Source organism: Phaethon aethereus (assembly GCF_964289735.1).
Source record: "Phaethon aethereus genome assembly, chromosome: 1".
In the NCBI taxonomy this organism is placed as follows: Eukaryota; Metazoa; Chordata; class Aves; order Phaethontiformes; family Phaethontidae; genus Phaethon; species Phaethon aethereus.
The window spans coordinates 40467338-40481220 of record NC_138575.1 but is presented as its reverse complement, the minus strand read 5'-3'; the positions used below and the strand labels follow the sequence as shown (position 1 = coordinate 40481220).

At 36.0% G+C, this 13883-nt stretch overlaps 1 protein-coding gene across 1 annotated transcript in view; it reads right to left on the bottom strand.

Moving 5' to 3' along the window:
- Nucleotides 1–13883, bottom strand: part of NUP107 (nucleoporin 107) — a gene marked incomplete at its 3' end in the record, with an annotated part of 33357 nt that continues 19474 nt past the window's right edge. Inside the window, exons 12-27 of the mRNA XM_082003227.1 lie at nucleotides 13057–13147; nucleotides 11777–11853; nucleotides 11178–11237; nucleotides 9621–9766; nucleotides 9465–9513; nucleotides 7872–7941; nucleotides 7304–7422; nucleotides 5631–5669; nucleotides 5151–5301; nucleotides 3988–4094; nucleotides 2978–3080; nucleotides 2639–2799; nucleotides 2260–2385; nucleotides 1405–1518; nucleotides 939–1106; nucleotides 1–108 (exon numbers count right to left, since the gene is read on the bottom strand). Coding sequence (XP_081859353.1) covers nucleotides 1–108; nucleotides 939–1106; nucleotides 1405–1518; nucleotides 2260–2385; nucleotides 2639–2799; nucleotides 2978–3080; nucleotides 3988–4094; nucleotides 5151–5301; nucleotides 5631–5669; nucleotides 7304–7422; nucleotides 7872–7941; nucleotides 9465–9513; nucleotides 9621–9766; nucleotides 11178–11237; nucleotides 11777–11853; nucleotides 13057–13147 — 1689 coding nt within the window. The remainder of the gene's footprint in view (nucleotides 109–938; nucleotides 1107–1404; nucleotides 1519–2259; nucleotides 2386–2638; nucleotides 2800–2977; nucleotides 3081–3987; nucleotides 4095–5150; nucleotides 5302–5630; nucleotides 5670–7303; nucleotides 7423–7871; nucleotides 7942–9464; nucleotides 9514–9620; nucleotides 9767–11177; nucleotides 11238–11776; nucleotides 11854–13056; nucleotides 13148–13883) is intronic.

Genomic DNA, 13883 nt, shown 5'->3' with positions numbered 1-13883 from the left:
CTATGACTGAATTTCATATCCCAAAGGATCAAGATCCTGGTCCAGAAGCATCAGAGAAGATTCCCTCAGCTTCTGTAGAAGCTTTCGGAGTTCTTCTTTTGAAAATACCTAATAAAAAAGGACATAATTAAGTTATTTATTTGCAATGAATACCACTGATAACAAAGTAAATGGTTGTTAATTAAGTTGCTATTTTTTTAATATTTCCTTCTTTCTTTCTATTTAAGACAGTGTGAACACCAGACATTTCAGAATGGCATTTAGCAAAGGACTGGAAGCTAGCAGCAGTATCCAAAACCTGAAGGTAGTCTTAAGATAGCTTTGTCTCATAAATACTACAAAGATTGCTGGTAAACAGGCAAATTGAATTTTCCAGTTACTGCTGGGAGAGGCCGTAAGCCAATCCAGGTGAGTGCATCACAGTATTTTTCTTAGCTTTGATGCTTCTTTTCAGATTTCTAAAGGGGGGGAGGGGGAGTGTTGTGGGTTTTTTGTTTGTTTTTAAAGTGATAAAGTTTTTTTGTGTTGTTTTTCAGGCTTTTAGAGGGAGAGAAGGTTAGGTAAACCAAGTGTTCCGAAACAAAACCTGCTTATACAATGTTCTGAAATGTAATGGAAATAAAAAATCAGTTACAATTCTACAGTTCAACTTATTTCAATTCAATAGCCCCCATCCAAAAATTAGTAACTGCACTACTCAGAAGAACTACTTGTCAAAACATTGGCATCCTCTTCAGTGTTTCAGAGTTAACTCTTTGATTCCTTAATTCAGCATGCAAGGAAACTTCTTTACTACTGCAGTGAATGGGAAGAGAGGAAGAAACTTATGATGTTAAGGAACATATGGCATCTTCCTCTCTATTTAGAAGCTTCTTCCACAGTCAACCCACAGATCTTTTAAATGGAAGCTAAGCTGTCTGCAGCTCTCAATAACTCACCGTATAAAGCTTATGTCGCTCAGAAGCGACCATGTCAGCCAGTCGTAGGCACTCCTGATACTGTCCAGTACTGTGTAACACCGTGTGCAGTAAAAAGCACATCATTGGCAGACACAGCTTTCGCAGCAAAACCATCTGCTGTGTTCGTTCAGGGTCATCCTCAGCATCCTTACCATAGCGAAACAATGTGTTAGTATTATGAGCATTTACCTTTAAAAGGCAACTCAGCATAACCACATAATTAGCAGCGTCAGAGACAAAAAACTGGACTAACCAGCCTAGACTGGACTGCCAGATCCGATTTACATGGTAACTGAAGGGGAAGCAATCTCTAACTGGTCACAGCAAAGCCAGAGTAAATCATAACAACAGTAAACAGAAGCACATCAAACTAGAACATGACAAAGGTACAGCCAGGTACAATCTGGCTTTGTGGTGTACGCCATGATACAAAAATTAATTTTACCTCTCTAACATCAACCATCCATCCTCCATCAACAAACAGCAACACGTTGTACATTTTCTCTTTCACATCAGCTGTAAGAGCATCCAAGAGGCCTTTCCAAATACCATAGTCCATCTGGCAAAGAAACAAAAAATAAACTACTGCAGAACATGATCATTTCCAAGGCTATTTTAACACAGACTCTTCACCTAGCATGCAACAACTAGTGCAGCTGTAATTCAAATGAGAATATTCAGCCAATTGCCAAAACCTAAAAACCTGCTGCTAACAGCTATTTCCATCCTTGCTTAATTCCTTGCCTAGAGAGTCAGACAGGTTGTTCAGAAGCAGTCGGAGCCAGTAGGGGAAGATAATTTTAAACAGCTTATTTTGCCATACTTATATAACAAATACTTGCATAAACTGAACACAGTGTATTCATACTGGCCAGACATGCAAAAAGAACTTTTGGCAAAACAAACAGAACTGCAGCATCTTTTAGAGAAGAAAATGTAACAAATGCAAGAATACAAGACAGCCTTCATCCTCCATTTCCAGGGAAGAGTTAATAGCAAAAGCGAGTACTCAGATTTATTAATAACAACCAATACATTGTAACGAATATTTACTTTTACAGTATACAATATTATATGTAAAGCTGAGTTATACAAGAATAAAGCATGAGAATTTATTGTGCAGTGGCATTACTATTCTGTCTCATACTCCCTCTTTTCAACATAAAAATAGAATAATTTATAATTGAGTTCTTAAGCAATATGAATTAGCAGGTCTCTACTCTGTTTCATTAAACTAAGGATGCCTCCTAAGGAAGAACATAAATGTTTACAGTAAATAACAACTTGAACTTTTACCTACCTCATACTTCTTTTCTTTATGTTCATGGGCCACTTTTTCAGTGAAACTTGCTTGCGGTAACAAAGAAGGCTTCTGCGGAGCCGCGTTCATGTGTTTAAACCATTCATTGAAGGTTTCGTGGGCTTCCTGGATTGCATTGGAAACAGTGTTTTGACATTTTTGACTCGTTTATGTAACTACAAGAATGCCATTAAATGCACAAAACCCAAATGTTACTTTTGCATATGAAAAGAACCTCACTCTTTTGTAAACTCTCAGCTATAGTACATCTAGGAATCAGAAGTTAAATCAAATGGACAAAGCTTAAAGTCTCACCACCAAGGCAAAGCCACCATTATTTCTAAGTAATAACCTGGAATACAGCATATTTGAAACTCACCAAATATGCCCGAATACATAAATGTTCCCTTATAGCATTGTCATCTTCAGCTGGAAGTGGAGTATCCATTCCCTGTTCTTCCCATTGGTTATATATTTCTGCTATAGAGTCTTGTGGAATCTTCACAAACACGTCTTTTGCAGCTTCATGTTTCTTGGATGCTATGAGAATGTGAACTGAGTATCAACAGCTTTGTAATTTCCATACTTTATTTTTATCAACTGACAAACCCATGCTTTTTAATAGACTAAATTCAAAGTTATATCAAATGCAGTGCCAAGAGCCAATGAGAACAAAACCAGTATTTAAAAAGTCTACAATATTTGTGAAGTTTAGTACCCAAGAACTTCCTCATGATTGCATTGCTCTGCTTAAGTGCTTCTGCCCGCTGTGCAGGATCAAATACGAGCCAGTCAATTACATCTATTTTCAGCTGATCCACCTGTAAAAACCAATGTATAGATTCATTAACATTTCCAGCATACAGCTGATGTTGGACACAACAAATCTGATCAATGAAATACACAAGTTTCTAGTGATCCTTGGATAGCATTACGACATACTAACAAGGATCGCTTTATTCGCAACTTTAGCATCAAAAGCTTAGAAAACAATCTCTGCAATCTAGAATCATTCAAAAATCCATTTCTAAGTACTTCCAAGATACTCAGACCAATGGATGAGCACCAGATCTCAAAATTTTTTACGGATTACCATGCATCTTCCTCAAACTTTACTATGAATATGCCATACAAACATGGTTTATGGAGTCCTCGCTACAGTCTTCAGGGGTGCCATCAGCTTGCAACCAGTTTTCCAACTATTGCACTAGATAAACTACCCATTTGGCTTAGAGAACTTAAACTTAGTGCTGAATAGCAAAAGAAGTGCCACAAGTTTGCAAAGTAGTGCAAACAGTTGCTTTCTAAACAGTACTTTGAATGCCTCACTGTCACTAAAGTACTGAGTTAGATTCAACCAACACTCAAGAGTGATGAGGAAGAAACTGTCAGTAAAGGCAAAGGCTGTTGTAGCTAGAATATGTCACGTGAGCGTGTAAAAAGGTATATGTGAGACCCAAAGTATTAATCCTCATAATTCCTAGAAGCTACAATAATATCTTACTCTCAGCTGCAACATATTTTGTTATAGGGCAAGGAGATGCAGAAACAGAAGTTATGAATTCATGCAATTCAACTCCTCACTTGATCACATGGAAAGGGCATTTCCCTCACAGGCTTTTTGAAGGCAATCTCCATCATTGTTGAAAGAGAAATATAGATGATATATGCTAAAAGACTCCATAGTTGATTGCAAACTGGAGTATCTGTCCTACAAAGTACACTCACCTCCGTTGTGCCTGTATCTAACATATGGTCATGGTGACTGAATTCACCCGCATCCTTCTTGCGGATGTTCTCAACAACAGTTTTTGTTATGGTTGCCACATCCAGACCTAGGTTAAGAAAGAACCATGTAACAGTGATCATGAATTCAAACTTGCCACTAAATGAATTTCAGATTCCAGTTGTTAATCTTATTCCTGACTACTAGTAATTCTTATCAGGCTGTTCACACTCAGACTAAATTATAAATTCACATTGTCAGAATAAATTATAAGCTTCTGAGATACACAATTTATTGCAGGTATTTTAGAAGAATGATATTTTGAGAGAACAGAGAACATCAAATATGGGAAAAAGAATGACAGCTAACAAGTTTTTCAGTCTGTGCTGGAGACCAGCATATAGATATATTTGCTAAGACCACTGATTCCTACAATTCTGACAGCAAGACTGTGATTTGACAGGAATGTACCAGGAAAAGCTCAGAACAGTTCTTTTACAGATGCTGAAGCAGGATGTTTTATTTTTATTTTTGAAACCTTAGCCAAGTTTTTATAAGAAAATTTCTAAAAAATGATTGAAGAAAAGTTAGACACTGAATTCTGCAGTAAATCTATTTCTTCATGAATTCTGGGTGGCACAGAGGCATTGTCAAAAAATGGACAATGTACTGCTTCACTGCAGTCCCTTTTTTTTGATGTATAGGCCTGGAAGGAAGCTTACCATTAATGCCAGCAACCCACCACAGCTAAGAAAGAGCACTATAAATAGGACAAAAACTTAAGATATTCATAACCTTCCTAGATCCACAAACAGGTACATATTTTTATAATTAGTTTCCTGAAATAATACAACCATGTCAAGCTTCAGAGCATATATTTGAGACAGGTAGCTGGCATTTACTTCCTGCTGTGTTTGGACACAATCCAGAAGCAAAAGTGATACTTATTTAATTCAGAAAAAGAATTGCAATTCCAGGTTAGTTAAAAAAACACAACATACCTACTTGAAGAAGTGATCAGCAAATTAATTTTATTTAACTGAAAAATGAAGAGACACGGGAAAGAAACAGTATCATCTGCATAGCTAGGTCTTGCATTAAAAACTACTGAAAGACAAAATAACCCAGGATATAAAATAATAATTCGAATATCAGCATCTCTCACCTGCATCTTTTGCTAATTCAAGGCAGTGGTGGCGTTGTTCACTTTCAGTAACATCTTCGAGAAATAAAGCATACTGAGCAACAGCTAGCTCTGGGGGCAAGTGGCTAACATAAAATGCTATTAAATCTGTGTGCTTCTCAGATATCATCCGCTGCAGAATAAGAAGCAAATATTTAGAAAAACATACGATACTCCTCTGTGTAAACACGTGTGTTTACACTTAATGTAAAAATATAAATGTGTCATAAATTTCTGATTTAGGAAGATTCCACTTCTGAGCTTCTAAACAATGATCAATAAAACTGTCTCTTATTTAGGCACTGCTGACAGAAACTCTGCATATTAGGCAAGCTTCCATGTATCTCTTGAGAAGGGTGCATTAACTGCATCATAGCTCTTTCAATCCTGTAACTTTAAGTCTCCTTTTCTTCCTCCTTTACATCTAAATTACAGCAGAGAAATATATTTTTGAAAGCTTACCTGAATGTAGGTCTTTAGGACTTCAACAGAAACTTCCTCCTTATTGCAAACAAATATAAATTTAATTGTAAATTAGAAATTGTGGAAAAAAAACCCCCGAAGATACTTTACAGGCTACTACATTACAAGGTTATTTGCTTATCCCTGCTTCAGTAATCTACACATTCCAACAGGGTCAGCTGGAAGAACTGTTTCTCTCGGAGAATGATTACAAAAAAATATGTATTCTGATTCAAAGATTTAGTGTTCCAAGGATTTTCTTTTTCAGCAACTGGATAATATAGTTTTTGGTCTAACTGGAAAGTTACTTTTGAAATTGTTTTTCAAATCATTCCATTTTACCGTATTTTTTCTTATTAGTAAGTAAAACGTCAGGCGAACAGATGACTATTGCAGTGCAACATGCACTGTTGTGTTATAGGTAATTCTAATGTTCCTATGTACAGGGTATAAATATCATCTAGCTCATCTGTAATATCCTATATTTACCAGCCAAAGCATAGTCCAAGCACCTGAGACTGCTTTAGCTAAGACTCAAGTGTTTGCTACTGTGAAGAACTATCATTTTAGTTTTATATGTGTAGATGAAATTAGAGATCTTCATCTAAGCATATACCTATATGAATTGTACCCAAACATCAAATAAGGAACATCATAAAAGCTTTGCATAACTTCCTCTTCCCTCTGAGGTCTATTGAGGGTTGATCAAGTAATCTTCTAGTAAATTCACCTACTCCAAAATCGTAGAGGCAGTCATCAACAGTTACTCACAATCCCACAATAGAATTTATGTAGGAAATTGCACCTTTTTTGTCCCCTCTGTTAAACATATGCTAATGACTAGTTCTACAATACTTTAGCCTAAAGACCTATTAAATTTTGAGTCTAGCTAAAAAATATGTACATACACACACACACAGAGGTTCCTCTTAATTAGCTAAATGTTAACTGACTTCAAAATAAATTTCAACAAGGGAATGAAGCAATGATTACAGGCATGAAAAAACATAATAACTCAGAGCTGTATTTAAATCATCTAATAAAAACACACATTTGTCTTCTGCCGAAATATGTTACATTCAGAAACTTATTTGAAACATAAATGCTTTCACATTTTAAAGTAATAGAAAAGGAGAGCTTCGAATTACTTGTGATTGCCTCAGAAAAGACTAATTGCAGCTATGTGACCCATCTGTATATTTAGCATAAATAGGCTAGGTAGCTACACTTAGTATATATTTTGAGAAAATATGAAAGTTTCAGCTAGTACACATTACCTCAAGCAAAAATATTTATGAGTTTACAGCAACAGGTACAATTCCAAGGACTGTGTATAAGATCAGGTTATATTCAAAGCATCTTTGCTACTATGAATAAGCCTAATATTGAAGTTTGAGTCAGGTCCTTCTCAATAAAGGGCTTATGAGTAGAATCCATCATCCTAAAAAAATAATTTTCAAGCTGAGCTGGAGGGGAGGAAGATGCTCTTTTCTAATTCTGACTGTTGCATTTAAGCTCTAAGATCAACAAATATACTATTTAAGCATGCAGCTCCTCATTAGCCTGGTAGTAATTTACCATCATTGTATGTAGTTTATGTATTTACACACAAGCATTTCTACTTCAAAGACTAACTATTGCTATGACAGCAAACCAAATACAAGTGAACTTACTTTAGTCTGCAGACCCAAAGTGCGGAAAAACAGAATAAGATGTGTCATGAAACGAAGAAGGTGCCCTGGGAGCACACTTCTCTCTTTGGAAAGCCACCTGCTGAATTCTTCCATCAAACCTATAGCCACCAAGGAAATGTTGGTATTAGCCACATCATGGGGAAAAAAAAAAACACCTAAGAAATATTTCAAAATTATGTGTTTATTCAACAAATCTAATTTAGCCTCAAAAGCCCAACAAAACAGAACAGCAACAGTTTTGGAGAGATTTAGCTTTTTGGCTTAAATATCTGCTGTATGCATTTTGTAATTTCGCAGAAAAAGTTATAGCAATAGTCTTACACCTATTCTGACACATTCACATGATTTCGTGATTTCTTTGAAAACTATCTTGTATGTCAAACTGCAGAAAGTCCCTACAGTTCTTCATTAAAGCAGCAGCTTAGCTTTAAGGTGGAGTTTGCCTACTTGTGTGCTTCTAAAATCCATTCACATACAAGTTTCTGGAAAGGTCACTAGAAATAATATAGTCAGTTGACATTTAAAAATCACTTGGAGAAAAGCTCACCATCTACATCTCCCAGTATAATGAATTTTTGAATCACGTGATAGTGTTCTTGATTCTCCTCTATAACCCTCTGGGGAGAGAAAAAGAAAGTTTAAACTTTGAATAAAATTTTATAGCATAATGTATAAAGAAAGCAAACTTATAAATAAAAAAAAAGTGGTTTTTTTTTTCCAAAGGGTATTCTGCACAAAGAGCAGGAGAAAAGGCATTTGCTATCTCAACGTTAAATTACAAGAATATTGACAAACTGAAAGAAAGAACCAGAATATAGATCTGTGGAGTTAATACTTTCATGGAAGAGACCCAAGACTGAGGGCTTTTTACTCTGAAGAGGAGAATAAATAACAATGTTACAGAGAATAGATTCTACAAAGTCACAGAAGAAGCAACAATGTGTATAAAGCCTTAAAGAAAAGGTATGCAAAACTTACTTTGAGGAGGAAGAGATTTTTTTTTTTTGGTAGAGGAATTAATGCATGAAATTATGAGTCTTATGAGGAGCAGCTGAGGGAACTGGGGTTGTTCAGCCTGGAGTAAAGGAGACTTGGGAGACCTTATCGCTCTCTACTACCTGAAAGGAGGTTGTAGCAAGGTGGGTGTGGGTCTCTTCTGCCAAGTAACAAGCAATAAGACAAGAGGAAACGGCCTCAAGTTGTGCCAGGGGAGGTTTAGATTGGATATTAGGAAAAATTTATTCACCGGAAGTGTTGTCAAGCACTGGGACAGGCTGCCCTGGGAAGTGGTGGAGTCACCATCCCTGGAGGTATTTAAAAGACGTGTAGACGTGGGGCTTAGGGACATGGTTTAGTGGTGGACTTGGCAGTGCTAGGTTAATGGTTGGACTTGATGATCTTAAGGGTCTTTTCCATCCTAAATGATTCTATGAAATACAGTTCAAATATACCTGTAAAGTTGCCGTATGGTGAGGATTGCTCTAGAAAAGTAGCTGGATGTATCTGTGGCTGACTGCATTGATCCATAAGCTGTCTTTCAACATGTCTTTGTCTTAGCAATATGATAAATGCTACTATTCCCATCAAATACAAGTGTAGTTTCAATTTAATCTTTACAAAATTAACATGTAAGTTATATATTTCATCTTAAATAAGTATCCTGGGTGTTAAAAGTAACAAAGAAACACAGCCTGTTTAAGCAAATATGCTTCTAAATTTTGAAAGGCTTGTTTTAAAATATGCACATAAACCTCCTATAAAGAAAACTGAAACCTCCTATAAAGAAAACAGCATGTAATCAATCTTTGCACATTTTATCAAAGTGTTAAATAGGTGATTTACTCTGTCTGCTTTCTATGTCTGACAACACTTGACAGTCAGCTATTCTTTAACACACCCAGCTAGCTTGGCAGAGACATGGGACAAGACAAAACCTGTATCTTTTTCATCATTAAAAAGTGGCAGCATATAGAAAAATCTGTCTGAATTCAGAAAGTACAGATTACAGAGGTAGAACACCTACAAAAATCAGTCACTGTGCCTATTTGAGCATTTTGTTAAAACAGCGTAGTAAAAGTAGAACCTAGTGAATAATTAAAAATGGTAAACAGTGAGGAGAAACATTGTAATTAATATGTACCTTTTTGTCTGTTGCCTGAAGTTCTTCAAAAACCTTTTCTGAAGTCCAGCTTCAAAGTAGGAGAGAAAAGGCAAAAAATGTTACCTTGAATATTCTAAACAGATCATACTGGATCCTTTGACTGAGCATAGGGACATAATTTTACTTAAAACTTACTTTGTTTCTAAATAATCTCTAGGGAGCTCTTCCACCTCCTCTGCAGTTATTACTGAGGCTCGTATTTCCTGCTCAACAAGAGTGTCCACCATGACCCTGAAATATGCCCAAACAGTGTCTTCCCAGGTATCACAAACTGGAAGAAGCTACATATGAAAAAAAAAAAACAGAGCAAAAATTATCAAGAGACTGGGAACTACCACAGTCTGAGCAGAGCAAGTGTAATTTAGAATCAGATTTCTGGGCACCAAAGCAGACTAATAACAGTCTTGAACAGCAGCCTTTCCTTCATCAAAGCAGGATACAAAAAACCCTTTCACTGAATAATGCTCTAGTTCTTTGATTATTTTATATTAAAGGTAGTCAATAGAAACCGTCCTATCCTCCTTCCAGAGGCAGCACCACTCTGCCACCACTGCTGCTCTCGGGCACCACCTCAGAAAACCAATCCAGATGAAGACTATCCACTTTTCTGCCTGAACATTTTTCAGCATGATCACTTTGCCTTGCTGGTTTATGTCATGGTTGCACAAGTCACAGGGCAGTAGTGAGAGGTGAAGGGTAGGAAGAAGGGAGTACTGCTGCTGTGGTGATAAACAGACTTTTATATTCAGTTCTTCTCTGAATCACTTTCAGCAGTGAAACCCTGGTACAAGTTCCAGAGAAAATGCTGTGTTTCATGAAACACTTCTCTCTCACAGTAATTTTAAAATTACTGAATTTTACTCAAATTACTGGAATTTAATTTCATTAAACGTTTCTTTGTCACTAGAAGGTAAGTATCTTCTGTTCTGTAAGTCTGTATAATTTTACAATGCCTTTTTTCCTGTAGAAGAACTAATTTTAGATTTCAATGACTAAAACCTGAAAACATTCCCTATTCCCCTCTTTTTTTTTTCTGAATTATCTTTATTTCTACTACATCATACCAAGATGGGGGGGTAGGGGAGGGAGTAGGAAATGAAGCTTCTCAAGTAGGACCTTACCACTGATTACTGTGACAGCAAGGAAACTTTTATGATACTCTGCAATGTTCCTCATTGTTCTTAAAAAAATGAAAAAAAAAAAAACCCTAAAAATCACTAGTATAGAGCGGGAGAGCACAAAAACATCTGGAGTATTAAAACTAATAAAAAGAGAGAACTACTTAAAGATAAAAGTGAGCATCAAACAGAGCATAAAACCTATTGATAATGACATTCAGGGACAGAATAATCTTTGGATACACCAACTTGTCTGTAAGAATACTGTGCATGAGCATGGAAGTGACTATGTAAGCTCTTAAATAATACTAAGCTATAAAAGAACATTAGAACTGTTTGTACTGAAAGTCATCAGGAATAATACTATGAAAAGTCTATTGTACATTTAATTAAGGCACGTCAATCCTACAAAGAATATGTCTACTAAAGCAGCAATGTTTGCTATTTTCCCGTTTAGTACATCTTTAAAAGTACAATAACCAGTAGTTGCAGTATTTCTGATGATATCGCTGTTACATCCGAGAAAGAAATTGTACAGCTACCAAATACCACTTAACTAGGAGGCTTGACATACCTGTTTGAGGTTTCCACTCAGTGCTGCGTAGATTGCTCTCTCATATCTATTAAACTGCTCCTAAAATAAACAGTAGGAAAAAAATAGAACTTTTAATTACAAAACATAAGTCTTCTAGTCACTTTACATCCTACTAGAGATTAATCCATTACAAAATGTTCCATCTAACAGTTTCGAAGAAAAGCTGGAAAATCACAGGACACAGCAGCAGCCAAAATAAGAACATCAAGTGACTTCCCCATCGCTGGTATCCCCTTGTGACTTATCTGAAAAATAAATATTGACCTGGAAAGAAAGCAATGTTTCTCCTCTCCCATTCAATTAAGTCAAGATGAAAGTCAAAGTTACTGTCAAGAGTTTCACTTTCAATCAAATAAAAAAAAGTCAGACATTTCCTAAGCCTGAAAAACTGGTGCCGATTATGTAGATTTCTCACCACAAGACATAAATTCATTATTTCAGAAGTCTTCTTAGAAACATTAATTGCAAATTCTATAAGTAGCAAACACAGAGGGGGTAGGTTTACTTAAAAACATGTTACAGAGTTCAGAAAAGTTCAAATTTATATAGTACCATCAAGCAAATCAGCATTATCTTACCTCTTCAGCCATACGCCAACAACTTATTTTCCAAATGCACCTGTATGGATTCCCTTGAACAGGCTCCAGGTCTTTTCCTACATGCAAAGGATAATTAAAAAAGGGAAAGGACAGGGGGAAAAGAGAAAAGAAGGGGGAAAAGAGAAAAGAAGAAAAAGAAAAAAAAGAAAAAGCTGCTATTAAAAAAAAAAAGAGAAACAAGTAACAAGGTAAAGCCTACTTTCTGTTATTAACCCAATTTAAATCCCTTTGGAACTCTGCCCAAAGCATTTTGATGCTTTTGACTGGACCACAAGGTGGCTTTTCTGGGAAGTTTGGTAAATGCACATCTTAAAAGTCACAGTATTTTGAAAGCTTAGCTTCTATATAGCTTTGAAGAAAACGTTTTTGACCAAAACACATCTATGATTTTTACATCTGGAAAACATGAAGTTAAGGAGAAAAGGAATTCTTATATCTTAAGGAATACAAACTTCTAAAAAAGGTCACTGCTTCAGTGTTGCTATTCTGTGTGCTTCTGCAAGATGGCCTGCATCATGGAATTAAAACCCATATAACAGCAGGATAGGTAGGTACACTCAAAAGAAAGCTAGGACACCAGTGAAGCATGCAGATAAAAGTAACAGGCTATCAGGATTTGAAAAGTAGGAAAGCATTATGCCTTGCAGCCCCAGCTATGCACAACACTTAGACATGTTTTTAAATTCTTTGCTAGATCCTGCAATGTCCTGAGCACAAAGAGAAGAAAGGTACTGTGTTATAAATAGGACTATGTACAAGGAACCCCTGAACCAAGGAGAAAGGTAATTTAACAATTTTCAAGTATTTTAAAAGCATCTCTTTTTCCTACATTTACATTTGCTGAACTCTAGTCCTACTCATACCTTTCTGAAGCTGTATATAGAGTCCAACTTTGAGTCTGTAAGCAACGAAATGTTTGCTAGGTGGCACAAGTCAGACGTTGAGAAAATACAGACTGAAATACTATATGGAGGTGGAGAGGATCTGCCCAGAACTCTGAGACATCTATTTCCTAGTGATTATGCTTGATTTTCAAAATGAAAGTGACTTCAGCATGTTAAGTGGATTCAGTGAACTCATACCTTGAGCTGAAATAATTTCATATTAGTTTTCACATGTTCCACAGACATGGTAAAATATTTTAGATACAAAAAAGGCTCTTAAGATGAAAGAGCTTTTTCTCTTTGCCACAGACAGATATCAAGAGAAAGCTCTCTGCCCTATTTTTACATGTCTCAAATGCACTTTGAAGTAGATACCTCCATTTATGTTAGGATCATGATACAATTTCCATCCTTCCAAAGTTGCAGCTCTCCAAGCCTGACCACATCGTTTGCATAAGCGCTGTGCCTGAAAAATAATGGATTTTCTCAGCAACAGACTTCAAGGTAGTAAAACCACTAGCTTCTCCTTTAAAAATTTAAGCATTATTAAAATAGTTAATTTGCATAGAGATTCTACTATGGAAAAAAAAGCACAAAGAATCTTAAACTCAAAACAACGGAAAGATTTCAAAGTAAATAAAATGTCATCAATGTTTTTTCTACTAAACATTTTAGTTTTTCAGTTAGTATTTATAGCAATGTGAGAAATGCACTACAGTCTCATCTTTGCTAGCTTAAACAGCTGTTATGCATCCTTCTGGTAAGTTTAGTTTAAGGTGTTGTCTTGTTGCTTAGATATATAATCCATCTTTTCATGCAGTCTTCTACTTTTCCAGTTGACTTAGCCTTCCAAACCCCTCATGCACTTCTAAAAATAGCAATCCCACCCTTCCCATAATAATATATGGGATAATAGTCTATGCACAGCACAAACAGGTTTCATTCAAAGCTATTTTGAATAGCATAGAAAGTAGAACAGAAACTCTACAAAAAAGCTTGCCTACAATTCTTCCAATCCTGCACCCCAACAAAAAACAAACCCAGTCAGTAATCTAAAGATTATCTAATTAGTCTGACTGGTACTGTTCCAGGACTGACAAAATAGTATGAACAGTCAGACAAACTGCAAGATGCAGTCTTGTTTTGTTTAGCCAAATTCTGTTCTTTTTACACTGGAAGGCTGCAGACATTCAGCCATTTTG